The following is an 18,253-nucleotide window of genomic DNA, read 5'->3' as shown; positions in this document are numbered from 1 at the left end:
AACTGAGGCAATCAGAGTTGTAAACAGCAAGGAGAGCCTCCATAAGAACAGGGGGCTCCACGTTTTAGAAGTTCACCCTTCAAGCCATGGAGGGTGACCCTGGCAACAACAGAGGTAGAGACTGGGGCATTTGTACCCACTCATTTCACATGATGCTGCTTGTATGGGGCTTTAGAACACCTGAAGCTTTAGAACATCCTGCATACAGACATTGGCATAACCAGGGCCGTCTTTACCTGGGGGTGCAAGGGGTGAGGGGCACCAGGGCACAGAATTCTGGGGGGTGCCAGGCACCCGCCGCTGAAGTTACCTAAGTGTATTTAATTGAGCTGCTATGTGGCAGCAGGGGTCAGCTAAACCTTTGACACGACTGATCTCGCGCTACCTGCCTGCTAATGCTGCTGCAGGGAGAGCACTCTGGAAAGTCTCGCTCACCAAGGCTGGGAGGAGGGGGAGTGACAAGAAAGAGGGAGAGACAGACAGAAAGAGAATGCGTCTATCTAGCGAAGGGAGTGTGCACAGGCTCCGGAAGAAGAGCTTGTATATATGCACTTGCAAGGGCCCTCCCAGCTCCTCTAGAAATAAGGTTGCTCCCACAATGAAAGGCTGCCCGAGATGGCTCTCCCACGCATGTGCACAATGCCCACCTGTCTCATCTTTCATACACCTCATATGTGTGGAGTCTTTAACGCTGTGTTCTTTGTCTTCTTTAGAAAAGCTGGTTTTAAACAAAAACACTCAGACAAAAACTCCTTTTGGAGCTGCGCAGGCGTGAGCGCCATTTATCAAATGATAATAGTGACATAAGCATAATAAAAGTTAATTTGGGGGCTAAACTAAATTTGGGGGCGCTGGGCGGATCTTTGCACCCCGGCAGTGCATATGCTAAAGACGGCCCTGGGCCTAACAACATGAGATGGGGTCCTTGGGAAGTAACATAAGAACGTGTCCTGAAACGCTTTTCTTAAAAATGAAATCGGGATCTAACCCTTTACCCTCTGGGCTCACCCTTGTCAAAAGCTCATCCATCTCTGTCACAAGAGTATCCAAGTTCTTCTTTGCCACCTGAAGGAGTCTCTCTGGTGCTCGCTGAGGTGACAGTAAATGCTGAGGAAATAAAGTCAAACATTTTACATTATGGATTTCAGAAATAACACATTACTGAATGAAGCTGCTCTGTTGACCTTAATTATTGCTGCTGCTGACACATAAAGCATGTTCATAAAAGAGGGCAAGCAGTATATGCATGGGTCTGAGTAGACGCTGCACTGATAAACATGTAATGTGGCTTTTCTTTATCAAATGTTAAGAGTCATTTTGTGACATTAACAGCACACATTTCATGGCAATTTGTTTCCTTCCGTCCAAGAGAAGAAACATGAATTACTATAGCATCTTCTACTTATAATTTATTGTAATAGCTATTTAACCACTGCGGCATGCTTAAACTAAGTAATCAAACCATTAATACACCACCAACCCATCCTGATCTAAACATAATCTCACATGCCAACAAAAGCGTGTGTGCTGGCCTCTCTATCCAGATGTGAAATCTAAAGCTGGTGATGGTTTTGAGAATACCTTTAATTCCTGGGTCGTATTTTCAAACGAATAAAGCATTTTATATGGAGGGTGTAGCGGGCCACTGAGATTGACACTCAAAGCCATCTGGTTTAGAGATTCTAAGTCACGAAGCAGGACTCCAGTGCACTCGTCATCACAAACTGTGGGAAAGGACAGTAAAGAATATTTATTCTTGCTAAATATTTGAGGCAGATGCTTGGTATTTCAACTCAGAAATATTTTACAGTGCCCATAAAGTTCTCCAAAATATAAGGCCACTAAACTCCAATAAATGGTGCCTTAAAAACCCATGGTGCAATAAAAGGAAAGGAAACAAAGATGTGAGCAGCAGATGGGATAAAATGGGATATCTAATTGTCAACAACTTGAAAACAGGGCTTTGTGATTTACAATGTGTTTTCAGCTATTGCTTTTTTGTATAGGGGGAATTCAGTATATAGTGCATTTTATAAAGTCACAAAAGCAAACCACAGGTCACAGTCCAGAGGAGCTTATAATCTCAATTTGGATGGAGAGAGGGAAGACATAACATGGGGATGGGTGGGCATAGGCATGGACAACAAGGATGAATGCAAGCAAATTCATTTAATTCACAATGGCTAAATTCAATTGTTGATTGGGAGTAATGCCAGTAGCGTGGCTTCATAAAAGAAATGGGACTTTTGAGTTCGGACTTAAAGGGAAAAGGGAAGCCCTGTTCACACATTACTTGCATGTAGGGCACTCACAGTTTTCCTGGGATAGTCATCGTCCCATCCCCCCCCCCAAGCACCATGTGTTGAGTACATTTGTCAGGAAAGGATCCATACAAACATGGCTGGGACACCCAGTTGCACCCAAACTGCAAGTGTATGTATGGATCCTTTGGAGACACACAGTGCATGGATGTCAGAAGGCAGCACTACAGTAGGGGTACAACACTGGGGTGGGGTGGGGAAACTGTGAGAGGGACAAACTTATGCCAACGAGACCATTCCAGGGATAAGGATAACAAGGGAGCATGGTGAAAAAAATGGTAAGAGAGCAGGAGACTGGTGGCTCAAGGTGGTAGAAATGGAGAAGTACAAAATACATTGGGAAATTAAAGCAGAATGGTAAGACCTTGGAAGTGAAAAATAAGGAGGGAAATAAACTTGAGATTCAAGAGCAGGTGAATAATGCAATCATGCATGAGACATCATAATGTTCTCATTAAGGAAACTAATAATAAAAGTCTCTGCCATAGGAAAATTAATCTAGACAATCTAAAATTACCTTAATTCAAATTTTTAAAGCAGAATGTATGCATGTAAAACAATTTGCCCTTTTGTCATCAGTAGAATTAAGGGCTTGCTCGTGTTTGCAACACATGGGTTGCATAGAAGAGCTGCAGAACCACAGAACTTCCCAGTACAGTGGTACCTCGGGTTAAGTACTTAATTCATTCCAGAGGTCCAAACTTAACCTGAAACTATTCTTAACCTGAAGCACCACTTTAGCTAATGGGGCCTTTTGCTGCCGCTGCGCCGCCAGAGCATGATTTCTGTTCTCATCCTGAAGCAAAGTTCTTAACCCGAGGTACTATTTCTGGGTTAGCGGAGTCTGTAACCTGAAGCGTATGTAACCTGAAGCGTATGTAACCCGAGGTACCACTGTACAGATGATTAAGGATTGTGTTTAAATAATGGTACACCCACAACCACTATCTGGGATTATTCTAGAGCCCTTACTCAAGACATTAACCACAAATGATAATCTTCCCTCCAGTCTTTTCTCCAAAACTCAATCATTATGACCAGTCAAGGGCTGCCAAGAATTAACCACAGGACTCCATTGTGGAGCCTCTTTGAAATGACTTGGGAGAAGAGTAGTTTTTGGAGCCCCTGTTTAAATGTGTATATAAAAATGCAAAATTGTACTCCCCCCCCCCCCAAGAGAGCTGAAGTTATCCCTGTATTGGGATTTTTTTAATGTGTGAAGTTTTGCTGTCTTTTTATTAGGTTGGAAGTCGTCCAGAGTGGCTGGGGCAACCCAGACAGATGGTTGGGGTATAAGTAATATATTACTTCTACTACCATGCTGAGCAGGATGGGGGGCTATGCACAAATGTTATCCCTTCCTATACTTTTTGGCATTCAGTCAAATTCATGTCAACTCTTTCTCATATAAGCAGCTATGATGCTGCTTCAGCCAGCATGGAACTAAAAGCTCCCGTTTAGCTGCAGAAGTAGAAACAACAGCAAGGAAAATCATTGGATGGGAGACAAATTGATTTAGTGCAATGAGAAGGCAACTGTCAAGCTGCACAAGGAAGCACGGAGATGTTATTTTCAGCTCCTTCCTTTCCTCACTAAGTTCTTTTTCCTTTCCACTCCATACAGTCCTCCCACTAATTTGTTGCTTGAACTGAAGTGCACTATAATTGCTTGAGTAAGGGGGCAATATTTTCTACTTTATGCATGCACATCAGAAAAACCTATTAGTGGTGCAAGTCTTCTCATTTGTGTGCTTGCGTAAGGAACACAAAGAGAAAGCACATTTCCATAAATAACATATAGTTTTAACACTGGGCTCTGTGTTTTATATACCAACATCTATTCTAGTTGGTCAAGGAGTCAGACAGATCTGTCAGGCAGGCATTCAGAAACTATAAATCAAATAAATAGTAGAATACCATTTTATTTGAAAGACCTAGAATCCTAAAAAAATAAATAAAAATACTTTGTTGTGCTGGACCAACAGAGAGCTGCATACTAACAGATTTCCCTACTTAACACTGATGTATACTCTTTTGTTTAAGTAACCCTTTTCTAGTTAACCTTGAAATAGCTGGCAATAAATATAGCAAAATGGGATGCAAATGAAAACCAACTTAATTCAGCATGATAGGAAAAACAAAACAAAAAACAAATCCTGAATGGCTTATAAAGACATGAAAATATTCAGAATGAACAAGCAACTGTTGCCTATAACGTGCACACTGAACATTCATCATGCATTAACACCTCTTGCTAGATAATTGGGTTGAAAAGAGAAGATGTAGCAAGTTCCACAATTTAGTAAAAGAGACAGAGTAATGTTACTCCAATATGCAGCCTGGAACGTACTGAAAACGTTTCAAGGCTCTAATTACATAATTTATACATGACTAAATATTTCTATGGCTTAATATATAAAACTGTCAGTATAAATTTCTGTTCACTATTAGAAAACGCAGCATTATGTCCAGATCATTACTGCTGTGCACACATGAAAGACAAAAAAATCATGCAATGTTTCAGTAAAGAGTTAGCAGCAAGCACCAGCTTTTCCTCACAAATCTGCTTCACTTACCAAATACAGCACATCTCAGAGTTGTCTTAAATGTGAAATGCCTCATAAGAAAGCATGTTTGTTAAAACAAGGAAGTCTTTTTTTTTAAAGAAAAAACTGCTTGCAAAGGTAACTAAATCTTATGTGCATTATCTAATGAATTGCTTCCCATAGCACAGGTGCAGAATTTTTTTGGCCTTCCAGATGTTGGTGAACTATAATTCCAACCATCCCTGGCCATTGGCCATACTTGCTGGGGCTGTTGGGAGTTGTAGTTCAGCAACTTCTGGGCAGCCAAGGGATCCCCACGCTTGTCCTAATGCAAGGACTTTTGGTTGCATAATGGAAGTTCTGCTCCCTCTTCTCGCCCCATGCCTCCTGCCTGAAGCTGTTATGGATTTCCCCTCAAAGCCTCCATGGCAGATTTTGGGAGTGTTTGTGGGGAGAGGAGCGGGGTAGTTCTGTTGTGTAACCAGAAGGCCTTGCACCAGCAAATGCACTTAAGATGGATACTGCCCTAAATTTTGCCCAGCTCATCAGTCATTTTCAAAAGAAAAGTGTTCTCCAAGGCCAGAATCCTAAGAACCTCAATCATGGCAGAAAGCTGGCTCTCACTGCTTGCTTAGCAAGCCCTTGCCATCTGAACGCTAACTGAATTCAGAGCGTGGGTCACCTTCTAAGCTGGGTTGGGAACCTCTGGCCCACCAACCAAATGGAATGGCCTGAAATGGGTCCCAATTTGGCTTGCGAGGTTGTTTCCCCAAAACCACACTCATCTGCCCACATCTGACACCCTATCAGGTGGGGGGTAGATACAGATACGGCTTGACAGGCTGCAAAGCAAGTTCTCCACAGGAAATTTGACTATGCAGCTGACCCTTGCAGGGAGTAGGGTGCAGTTGCTGCCCATCAGCTGACAGGCAGTGAGTTCAAGACCAGTGGATTGGCTGTGTGACTGAGTTACCTGTGGGAGATTCAAATGCTTAGTTCAGGCATAGGCAAACTCCGGTCCTCCAGATGTTTGGGACTACAATTCCCATCATTCCCTGACCACTGGTCCTGTTAGCTAGGGCTGATGGGAATTGTAGTCCCAAATATCAGGAGGGCTGGAGTTTGCCTGTGCCTGGCTTAGTTGAACCCTGCAGAAAGTGGCTTTGCCAACTCTATGCTTGGCAAATTACGTTGCCAACCATGAAAATTAAGTGCCACCCCCATTGTTGCCTGGAGGACAAAGTAGGAAGCCTGTTGTACCTGCACAATCAGGGTTCTAAGCAACACAGAGCTTTAGAATTACAGCAGCCCAGACCTTCTCCTGCAATGTGTGGAGGATGATGGGACAATGGGGGAGGTGATAGAGGAAGCAGGATCAGAAGGTCCTTGCCCTCTCCTCACATTTATTCCAATAGCATGATGGTTTAACTGTCCAAGCAGGCAGAATTCTTCAGAATTGTTCCCAGTGTTTTTAGCAACACATTAAGCAAACATCACAGATGAGTCCTTATTCAATTGCAATTTTCTATTTTTGCATTCACGTTTCACCTGTGACTGTCCTTGTCTTTGACGGGAATGGACTAACCATCCAAAAGCAGATTCTGCAATGTAATTTTTGATTATCATTTTGATAGGCTTAAGTGTAGCTAATCAGAGTAAATTGGTCACATGCTGAGGACAGAAAGCAGAAATACAGGATCAATTTCACAGTGACCAGAATTCAAGCAATAATAAAAGAGAAGGCAATCTACACAGAAGAGCGATGCTGGAGAAATCTATCAGTGCTGTCAGCGCTGAAATGGTGGTTATTTTTATACTTTTATCAAAGTGTACAGCCTTCAACATCTTGTACTCCTTCACCCAGCTCTGTGTTTTATTAGGCATGTGTGAACCAGCATGACTAGGGGAGCTGGAGAAGGCAACATTCCAAGAAAATATTAATCAGAAAATGACAGAGTTGATCAATATTTAGGAGGGTACATAAAAATTAAATAAATCCCATATAATCTGTCAAAGGATCTGTGAAAACCATGATGGAAGCTTTAAAAAGTATATTTTTGTGGGGTTTGAAAATCCATCTTACTCCTTCTGCTGGATGAGATTCAAACAAGGGGGAAGCTCATTTCTCATCAGCTGACCACATAAAAGGTAAAGGTAAACGGACCCCTGACCATTAGGTCCAGTCGTGACCGATTCTGGGGTTGCGGCGCTCATCTCACTTTACTGGCTGAGGGAGCCGGCGTACAGCTTCTGGGTCATGTGGCCAGCATGACTAAGCTGCTTCTGGCGAACCAGAGCAGCGCACGGAAACGCCGTTTACCTTCCCGCCGGAGCAGTACCTATTTATCTACTTGCACTTTGACGTGCTTTTGAAGTGCTAGGTTGGCAGGAGCAGGGACCGAGCAACGGGAGCTCACCCCATTGCGGGGATTCGAACCGCTGACCTTCTGATCGGCAAGTCCTAGGCTCTGTGGTTTAACCCACAGCACCACCCGTGTCCCTAGCTGACCACATATTTGCATGTAAAGGTCCTAGGTTCAATCTCCTATAGGACTGGGATGGATCCCCTTTTGAAATTCTGGGGAGGTGCTGCTAGTCTAACGGTCAGCTTTGATATAAGGCAGCTCCATGTTCAACCCAGTATGATCTTCTGTTCTGATCATATACATGAAGCTTTTCAGCTCTTTCCTTCAAATAGTAACTACCTACCTATTTACTCCACCCTAGAGGCCAAAGGAGCTTCCAGAGTGGCACCCTGTAAACCACAAGAGCCTGCTGTCAGACGTTATTGTTCCCTCCCCATGTGCGAGCAGAACTGTTTCCCACTCTCTGTGTTTGGGTCTCACCAATACCAGCAGTTCTAGACATGGAAGATAGAAAAAGGACATGATTCCAGGGATATTGGAGGGGCAGCGCCTATTCTCAGTAAAATTCTGAAAAAAACACGATTCACATTCTGAAAAGCAAAACAAGACACCCAAGATCCAGAAGTACTGTTAATATACATACAAACACATGCTATGCCTTCTCGAGCATGCCGGGGTTCACATCCTGCACACTTCCAGCCAGTAGATCCAGGTTTGCACGTGCACTGTCCAGTGACAGGATCACAGGGAACAGGCAGAGAACCATATGGATGGCACTCACATTCTTGGCAAGATCCACCAGGAATTCTTGGGTTCCCAGTGTATCCAGGTGAACATCTACAAAGTTGCAAAAATACAATAAAAACTAAATTAGTCTTATGAAGTTGGGGTAAATGAGTTTCTGCGGAGGAATCATCATAGAAGGTTAGGATGGAGAGAGAGAGAGAGAGAGAGAGAGAGAGAGAGAGGTTTGGCAAGGTCCAGGGAGAGGGTTGGTTTTTTTTTGCAAGTTCTGGAGGGAGGTGTGGTTCTTGTGTGGTAGCACAGGTAGCACAGGCAGGTGATGGGTGGCTCTGACAAAGTATAAAAGGGAGGGGGTGGCTGCCATTGGCAAGGGGAGTCATAAGTGAGCAAAGCACTTTCTTTCATCACATATCTCTTTTTTCGTTCTTCCTATGAGCAACTCTTGTCTTCAGTGAATTTCATTCTGTCGATATCGTCCTATCTTTCTACTTAAGATCATGTTAAACATTTAGCTTTATTGCAGACACCTCCATCAAACTGCTATGCAGTAATGTGATTATACAAATGAACAATGACGGCTTTTGGAATGCTAATCTGACAGTGAAAAAAGAGGCTGCACTGAAATTTTATTCAATATAAGCTTACAAAGGAGGCTTGCTCCCCCACAGTCTACTTGAGGCCTGCAACTAATACCCAGTAACTTTTTCATCTTGGAGTTCTAGTATGTCCTAATAATCAAATGCTTCAGCATGTGAAGCAACAAGTCTCAATAGCTTGGAGATATAGCAGGTCACTAGCTGGTTCTGTTCAATCCCCATATAATCCCCAAGTGCCCTTCCTAAGAATAGCAAAGTCATAACAATCTGGAGGCATCTCCAGGGTTACCAATAACAAGATCCAACCTAGCCCACTGCAGTCATTCTGCATGACAGAAATTCAACAAGGGGATGGCAACTGACAAAAAGAGAGGTAGGAACCTGGTAAGGCTTTCAGTCAGCTATGGAGAAAAACTGTTCCTTCTATCAGATATGGGAAGGCAAAGCATAGGCAGTCTCACCGTGGCAGAAAACCACCTGTCGATAATCTTCCAAGAGATGATGGAAGATAACATCTGCAGACTCAGAAGATGAAGAGCAGAGCACTATTCAAGTCTTGCTGGCTCCACCTTGTTTGACACAGCGCTTGTTCACTGGTAGGAGCAGCGACATACAGGTCTTGCTGGTCACCTTCTGCTCTCCTGCCTTTTCACTGCCTGAATGAAGCCCATCTACTCGGTCCTACCTGCAACCCTCTGCCAACCAAGGGTGAGAGCAGTAACACTTTCCTGGTCCTGCTTTTCTTTCACAGCTCCTCCCTTGTTTTCCCTTGGGGAGCTTCTGCTTTGGTTCCCCATACCAGTGAGGAGGGGCTGCACTCTGCTGCCAGCCCATAAAGGACCCCAAAGTGCTGGGATATGTGATCACTGCCCAGCTGACCTTTCTGCAGTCTGCTCTGATTCTATGGTACACACAGAGTCACAAGGGGGCAGATAAGCTTATTGTATTATAACCACATCTGAGAATTAGGAATGTGAATCCAGTTATTTAATAAAACATATAAAAGTTAGGTAAAATTAAAGGACCCCTGGACGGTTAAGTCCAGTCAAAGGCGACTATGGGCTTGTGGCACTCATCTCGCTTTCAGGCGGGGGGGAGCCGGTGTTTGTCCACAGTTTTCCGGGCCATGTGGCCAGCATGACTAAACTGGCACACAGAGGACTGAGATGAGTACCAGAGCGCACAGAAATGCCATTTATCTTCTCACTGCAGTGGTACCTATTTAGCTACTTGCACTGGCAGGCTTTCGAACTGCTAGGTTGGCAGGAGCTGGGACAGAGCAACGGGAGCTCACTCCATCGCGGGGATTCGAACCACCGACCTTCCAATCAGCAAGCCCAAGAGGCTCCGTGGTTTAGACCACAGCGCCACCCGCATCCTGGTTGCAATTTATTCCCTCATTACAATGGGCCTCTTCTGATTAGACAAATTTAGCACACATTTATTGCTTGCTTGTCCATCACTCCTTTTGCCATTTGTTTCCTAGTTGCTACATCTTTATTTTATAATTTGTGCTCAGTACTTTTCCTTACCTTTCACAGTACTGTCCTTCATATCCAGGTGGGCAAGCAGTACATCGGTAATCATTGACGCCTTCTGCAACGCATGATGGACTGAAGCTTAAAGCAGAAAATCAAAACCATAAGCTTTTCTCTCTTTCATGTAACATATGACAGATGCAGAGAGGGGCATCCAAGTGATTTTGGACCCCCCTCTCACAATTTAAAAATGCAGCTGTGATGATTTTGATGCAAAAGCATGTCAGTTAAAGACTTCTGTGGACTTGTCACATCACACAATGTACATTTTCTTAATGGGAAATGTCCTGTTTCATCAATTGACAAAATTATATAGCATTTGGTAACCGAAATGAAAGAAACTGACCATAAATGCTGTTTGCTTTGGAAAAAGTGACTTTAAATTATCATGGGCAAAAAAATCGCAACCCCCAATCTGCCATGCTGGGTATGGATGAGGCAGAAGTGGTCCTCTGTTGAGCCCTACCTGAATCTGCCTCCTCCGTCACAGGCAGAGCCAAACTAGTGAGGAGAGCACCAGTGCACTTCCACCAGCAGAATCTTTGCAGTGATAATAATTGGGAATTTCCCCACCACCCTTGCCCAGGGTGTTTCTTTGGTTGAGCTAGTACAGGGACCACAGCATGCTGAGCCAGTCCCACTGCCATCACATTACAGCAACAGCCCTAATCTGGGCCTCTTTGCTGCACCAGCTTGGGAGCTGGCACCGAAGAGGGTTTTTTCCTGCCTCTCCTCATCTTCTGTTCTGGTCCACATAAGCAGCAAGGCTACAAATGCAGCAGTGGTCAAGTAAGATTGCACTTCAAGTAAATGTTAAGAGCTACTCTTTGATAAACAATAAGCATATAAAAAATCTGATGGCATGGATTTTTACAAATTTGGCCACAATTCTATGCAGATGATTTACCTGGGAGTAAGTTACGTTCAACTCAATGGGATTTACTTCTGAGTAAACATGCACAGGATTGTACTGTTAATTTCCCATATTAATGGTAGGATGTCACATAACACCCATTTTCAGTAAATGTTATTGTTTTTGTACTCCTGGAAACATTTGTCCATGATTTTCTAGTGGGGAAAGGGCATGGCTCCTAGAGGAGAGAAGAGATCTGCTTTTGTTGCTGTTATTACATTGTTTTGTTATGAATTACAGAGTAGTTTTCTGCTCTTTTTTAAATGGATTTGAATGGAATTCAAGTTCACTGCCAACAGTCTGAATGAGTGAACTGACCAAAAGGGGCCAGTGTCAAGGTTTGTCATTGAATAGTAATATTCATAAATTCAATTTCCTTGCCTTTAGATACTGAATGTCTGCTAGGGAGAGAATAATGCGGGTTAACGCTACTACTTTCTATTGAAGTTTTTAATGTATACTTTAGAGTTCATGGTACTGTCTAGCCTGCTTAAACCCTCTTATACACTGTTTGTACTGTAGACGTGTGGCTGCTTCTCAGCTGGAAAGCAAATGAATAAATTGCTAGTGAAAACTAGACAAATTTCTTAAATGATGATACATTCACCAAAAGTGTTTCAGATACATGTTCTGATCTTTAGCAGATTTTTAAAGTATCATTTAATAAATGAAGGCCTCTGGCAATGCTGCAGAGTTGTCATTCCAGTCCATGCTGTTTTTATTTGGAGATTAACAATCTAAATCCAAGATCGACCAGGATGAGAGAGTTTGGATTCGGTGGACTTTGGGTTTCTCCTGCTGAGCTGAGGATATACCCGTGGAAGTCCGTCCTCTGTCTAAGCTGAAACCAGCCTAAGCCCTTTCCCCAGCTCAGCTGGGGTCCGAGCTAGTAGAAGTTAAGCCAGTGTAATTGACGGTGGCATAAGCCCCACAAAATGACTGTTCAGGGAGCTCAGTCATGTGACCTAGCAACCCAGCGAAATTTACGTAACTTGCACCAGTGTAAATTATGCAGTTAAGATTGAACTGTTCAACATCTCCACCCCCCAAATAATAAAACTATCCAAATGCTTCAGCCTTTCCGCTTACAGAATCTGCTCTCACCATTTAATAGTTTCAAGGCTACAATCCTATTCCCACTCCTGGGAGGAACCCCATTGAAATCAATAGGCCGCACTTCATTTTGGCACTTTGCCTGTTTTGCCGGCTAAGCAAGGTTATTGTAAGAATTTTGTGACATGATATTTAACCTCCATGCAGACTTTAAAGCCCTGAGGAGCATGTGGAATTGTTGGAAATGTTAAGCTGATATGCCCAGGGTTTGTAGAACATACATCAAACAGGAGAAGAGGAAAAGCATTGACGGAAGCAGGTGCCACAACATTTGCAACTACCTGTGCAACACTTGCTGAGCCAGGTTAATGCTAAAAAACCACTGTGGCAGCTGGAGCCCCAGACAAAAGCTTCCCCTTAGCTATAGTGCAGTCAGCATCCTCCTCTAAGTTGCTTGTAATGCATTAAATCAATAGTGCTTGAATGAGTAATAAAATTACACCTTTGCAAAAAATGTAAACAAATTGATCTACTCACAAACTCATTATCCAACACATTTTCAACTCAGTGAAAACAGACCCGCCAAGCAAGTCACAGTCTTGAGATTCCCCTCCCCCTACACTCACACCAGCTCATCACATTTGAAACTGAATGCTGAATAAAGAAACAGGAAAACATGTTAAAAATTTAAAGACTTAAACTCCTACCGACTCTTAGTATTGTGGCCTCTGCGGTGAAGCAAAAGTAGAAGAGCAATATACTCAAAGCTTAGTATTCTGCCTTGCTTCATAAACAATTAGATACGTTCAACAATCTGCAGTCTAGCTAGCTAAGATGCTTTCATTCCAACTGATAGAGACTTACGACCAAAACTGGTTTTAATAAGAACATTGTGCATGTTTCAAGCACTTCACATGTCTTATCTACTTATAGTCCTTACAATAACCTTGTAAGGGTTCTGTCCTGGGCCCACTGTTGCTCAATAAACACAATGTTTGTTGTTTTCATAAATGATTTGGCTGAAGGAATTGAGGGGATGCTCATCAGATTTGCAGATGACACCAAGCTGGGAGGGGTAGCCAATGCCACAGAGTCAGGATGCAGGATGACCTGAACAGATTGGAGAACTGGGTCTAAACTAACAAAATGAATTTCAAAAGGGACAAATGTCAGGTTCTACACTTAGGCAGGAAGAATCAGCTGCACAAATCTAAGATGGGGGCACCCAGATTGCCAGTAGTATATGGGAAAAAGATCTTAGTAGTCGACATGCTATTCTAGACCGCATCAACAGAAGTATAGTGTCCAAAACAATGGAAGTCACAGTGACACTCAATTCTGCCTTGGTCAGACCACACCTGGAGTACTGTGTTCAGCTTTGAGCACCAAACTTTAAGAGATATATTGACAAGCTTCAAGAAAACATCAGGAAGAACTTTCTGATGTGAGATCTGTTCAACAGTAGGATGAACAGACTCCCTTGGAAAGTGATGGACTCTCCTTCCTTGGAGATTTCTAAACAGAGGTTTGATGGCTTTCTGTCATGAATGCGCCTGTTGGTCACTGTGTTAAAGAACAGGCAGCATCTTCAAAGGATGCAAAGAAATGTTGAGTATTGCTAAAGCCTGAAACCAACATAGCACAAGTCTTTTAGATAAAACAATCAGATACAGCATAAAGGACGATGAGAAAAAGAAGAGACCTCTCAGCATAAAATTAATAACATTTTAAGTCACATTTGCAGAAGAATAATGGGATGGAAAGGTCATTAGCATAACATACCCCACCAAATGGATTCAGCATGATAGTATCTCCTTTAAATTATTTGATCGTTCACAAGTTGTCCCAAACCAACATAACATTAAATAAGAACTCGATAAATTACAAAGCCCAGAGCGAGGTACTGTAATGCTTTTATGGCAGCTCAAAATATGAGCATAAGTCTCTCTATGGCTCCCTTGTGATTATATTGAACTTGAAAGCTCCGTTCTAGCTTCACTTGTGAGAATAATTTTTATAATGCTCATTCATTATCCGTTGACTATTACATTTTCCACCCTTTATGGATTTCTACATAGCTAATTAGCCAGGAAGCAATTTCTGAAGCAAGACAATTCAGCAGAGGTGGTTCAGTCACTATTCATTGTGACTCCATGCACTATTCTTTCTAATCACTGACAACTGACCCAGGAGAACCCCGAGGGAAATCTAGGCTAAAGCTAAGGCAGATTTGTAACACAGGCTTACTTGTTGCTTGAAACAGCCAGTGGGCATGCGCAAGGTCGGCAATCATTAGGCGATCCTCTAACAATCCCATAGAACCCAAGGGCACACCTATCACAGTGGTCGCCACTAGTGTTGTGACGGCAGTTCTGCGAAACAAAGAGACAATTTTCAGGAACCAGCTTGAAAACATTTTTGTTCGTCACCACCATTACATAATAACATATTGGTTGGAATAGACCTAAGGTTTGTTTAATCCAGAATTGTGTTTCTCACTCCATTACAATGAAGTGAAGCAGAATGGTGTTGGGTGAGGGAGAGGTGAGAGGGGGACAGAAGGGAAGCCAATACCACATTGGTCATCAGCTGGGGGTTCCCTTCTAAGCTTCCCCTTTTGCTCTGCAGTCTTTAATTCTGCCTCTTTAATGGGACAGTGTTAACCCCCCCATTACATTAAATAAGGACAGAATTAAAAAGTTGAAAGCCTATGCTTGGTTAATTCTCCAGGTTTCGGTTTGGTGTAGGAAACATTCCAAGATTTTCTGATTTATTTGTTTATTATTGAAGAACTAGGATCATTTCCAAGATAATCCAAGGGGAGCTCTGGTGAGCTCATCCATCTCTAACTGCATTGGCTCTAGAGATCTAGTGAAGATCACTTGAGTTCTGGCTAGCTATTTGAAATCAGTCCCAGCATACAATACTCTCGTCTTCTCCCCACATTACTTTATCTGCTCACTCAACTCTCCCAGAAATACATCTACTTACTACCTGAAGTTCTTCTATTAAGTTGGTCCATACTGTTTTCTGTAATCATCTATTTTTGGGTTTCTTCTCTCAGCTAGTTCCCTATGGACTACCCGAGTGCGCGCGCGCACACACACACACATGAATTGGCCCTATTATGTTTAGAAACTGGTCCACAGCTTGTGTGGCAATCATGTTGGTAGTATCAACTATGACAAAGTGATGTAGAATACATTCCAGACATGTGCCAATGAGATGTGGCCAGTTGTGTTTCTGCAGCATATGGCTGTTTGTGTTTGTAGTTCATACTTTATTTTCCATTGCAAACTCTGGTGTATATATAGTACAACATATTTATTGAACAAATAAAAAAAAATCAGCTCCATGGCTGCTGTTTTGTTATGGTGCAAAGAACTCTGCACAAAGACAAAATAATTTGATAAACAGTCTAGGCAAAGCATAATTGTTGTACCTGACATATTGAGGTCTCAGGATCACACATGTCACTATGGCCATGGCACTGACACGGAACACAGGCACCAAATGCCGGTCCTGGTCTTCTGCCAGCAGATGTGGAAGGAAGTCTATAGAAACCTGGGGAGCATGTCTGCAAGAAAACACAGTGAGGAAACCAAATGCCATTATATTGTGGCTTGGATAGGAAGGATTGGATAAGACTGCAAACACATCTCCATTCCCACTAGCTTTGACAGGCAACCTGCTCTTCATCATTCCAACTGCATGCTTCAAGCTGTTTTACAAACAGTGCACACTACACTTTAGAAGTAACAGAACCAATCCTAATTGAAAACTCTGCTGCCAGATCCCTTGGGTTGCAAAGCAACACTACTAGGCTTTTCATATTACAGCTAGAGAAACCTTTCATTTAGATGCTCCCTCCTTGTACATCATGTATTTCTCCCGAAATACATAAATACACACACACGGACGCGCGTGCGTGCATGCGCACACCCACACCCAGACACCACTGGCTGTGCAAAGTGAGCAAAAGTACTCTGTATTCACATTGTCCTTGCTGTGTTTTTCTGAGATGACAAGCTAATATCTGCCTACACACAGGCTGATAGATAACAAGCAAATGCCCAGTGATACTCAGCAAAATATGTCTTCATGGCTACATTATTTATACTTGTATACTTGTATAATTTAAAGACCATAAAAATAAAGAATTCAGGAGAATAAAAATGCTACCATGGCCTGAGACCATTAGTCCTTGAAATAAAATTTATCTAGGTCTTGTACATTTTCTTCACCCAGCAGTAAAAATCAGCAAGCATGCTGAAAATTCCCATCAAAGATGACAGATGCAAAAAAAGGGAAGCAATCCTGCATCTTCTGATCCTCCTTTCTTTCCTATTATTCCCTAATGCACCTCATCTTTAACCAGATTGTAAACCTGTGGACAGAGTTTGCCTTTTCAGAGTTCTACAGAACTGCTTTATAAAATAAAAATAGCAACAGTAAATAATGATGATAACAAAAATGGTAGCATTATAATGCATCTATAGCTCTTCTGAGAAGTACAGAATCTGAAAATCAACAATAAGTTAGGTAAGAGCCTTGGCTCAGTACATGCTATGAATGCAGAGGTTCAATCCCAGCATCTCCAAGCAGGATTGGTGGTGGGAGGACACTGTCTGAAACCTTGAAGAGCTACTGCTGGACAATGCAGATCCGACACGGGGAAGCTGAAGCCCTGCAGATACTTCTGGATCCTCTAAACAGCATGGTTATAGAAAGCCCCGAAAAGCCACCGCTAGTCAGAAGAACCAGTGGTGTGCCTCACAAGCAGTTTCCTATGTTCCTATGTTGCTAGTTGTGTCTTGGGACTCATCACACTTAGAGGGCCTTCACCTTTGAGCTTTCCCAATACTTTGTTTCAGTTATTCTCAGTTTAGGCTTACAGCTTAGCATTTTCATAGCACCAAGACTGATTGCTATGAACTAATCCTCATTCAGAATGACTGAATACAATGGGACTTGTTTCTGAGTAAACATGCACTCCTGGTGTACAGTATCATGAGATGGTGGCAGAGACATGGCAGCTGCTAACTCAGAACTATGTCTGCTGCACTGCTAGCAGAAGCCAGAGTGGCCTGCCTAATTACTGAAACTCACCCACCAGGCATACACCTGCATAGTTTTGCATAGTTTTCAGACAAAAATGGAAACAGGAACAGAAATTGCTGTTAGCTTATTTGTCCCATGTCTGGAAAGGAAATCAGTGCAGTGAATAAGATCTGTATTCATTGTTTTAGTTGCTTTCATTTCGCAAATGATACATTATTGATTACCTTTCCCCCTAATTTACACTGTGACACCTCTGCATTGAAATGAATGGGGTGGAGTAACGTAATGACAACATCATTATGTATGTTATATAATTATACAAATTACATAATTTCACTACAGCAGATAGCAAGAATAATAACCTAGTTTTTGGAAGAAGATGAGCTGCAGTAGAACAGAGACAGTGCTGTGTGCAAGGAATACAGGGCAGAGTGGAAAATGATGCCTTCCCATAACCTACAGTAAGTAGAAGCCCACATATCTTTAACACAGCCTGGTGGCAACGCAGGTAAGGCTGTCAGGTTCACTTAGCAGCGGAGCCAGCAGACTTCCATGGAACCACCTCATAAACTGACACCAGCACGGTCGAATTGCTGTTATTAAGATGAATGTATTGCCAAGAATGCTGTTTTTGTTTCAATCATTGCAAATCATAGACAAGATGGACTGTTTCAAGAAGTGGCAAAAGGACATTTCTAGATTTGTCTGGCAGGGCAAAAAGCCCAGAATAAAATTTAAGATACTTACGGATGTGAAAGAAAGAGGAGGGTTTGCCCTGCCGGACCTTAAATTATATTATGAATCAGCAGCATTTTGCTGGTTGAAGGAATGGCTGCTTCTTGAGAACACAGACATCTTAGATTTAGAAGGTTATGATAACGCTTTTGGGTGGCATGCATATGTGTGGTACAGAAAGGAAAAAGTGCATAGGGCTTTCAAAAACCATATTGTCAGAAAAGCACTGTTCAATGTCTGGATTAAATATAAAGACTTTTTGGAGAACAAAACCCCAAGGTGGCTATCACCTATGGAAGCAAAAGCTCTGAAAAAACTCAATATGGAGACTAACTGGCCAAAATATTGGGAAATTTTGGAACAGGAGGGCGATAAATTGAA

General features: G+C 42.5%; 1 protein-coding gene and 1 long non-coding RNA gene across 8 annotated transcripts in view; both read right to left on the bottom strand.

Moving 5' to 3' along the window:
• LAMA2 (laminin subunit alpha 2) overlaps positions 1–18,253 on the bottom strand; it is a 374,353-nt gene that overhangs the window by 92,492 nt on the left and 263,608 nt on the right. For 5 of the 7 annotated variants that reach the window (XM_081856105.1, XM_081856106.1, XM_081856107.1 and 2 more), the window contains 6 exons: positions 15,519–15,653; positions 14,324–14,448; positions 10,105–10,191; positions 7,876–8,069; positions 1,582–1,724; positions 1,009–1,107 (listed from right to left, as the gene is read on the bottom strand). In XM_081856105.1, the coding sequence (XP_081712231.1) occupies positions 1,009–1,107; positions 1,582–1,724; positions 7,876–8,069; positions 10,105–10,191; positions 14,324–14,448; positions 15,519–15,653 (783 nt within the window). The remainder of the gene's footprint in view (positions 1–1,008; positions 1,108–1,581; positions 1,725–7,875; positions 8,070–10,104; positions 10,192–14,323; positions 14,449–15,518; positions 15,654–18,253) is intronic. The other 2 variants (XM_081856108.1, XM_081856111.1) reach the window with 1 other exon arrangement.
• Positions 4,829–7,833, bottom strand: LOC309338829. Its single transcript, XR_014155075.1, has 2 exons — positions 7,356–7,833; positions 4,829–6,984 (listed from the first exon to the last, which is right to left on the bottom strand). It is a non-coding gene; the product is annotated as an uncharacterized lncRNA (long non-coding RNA).

Source organism: Podarcis erhardii (assembly GCF_964252035.2).
Source record: "Podarcis erhardii genome assembly, chromosome: 3".
In the NCBI taxonomy this organism is placed as follows: Eukaryota; Metazoa; Chordata; class Lepidosauria; order Squamata; family Lacertidae; genus Podarcis; species Podarcis erhardii.
The sequence above is the reverse complement of the archived record's forward strand: the minus strand, read 5'-3'. Positions and strand labels throughout refer to the sequence as shown.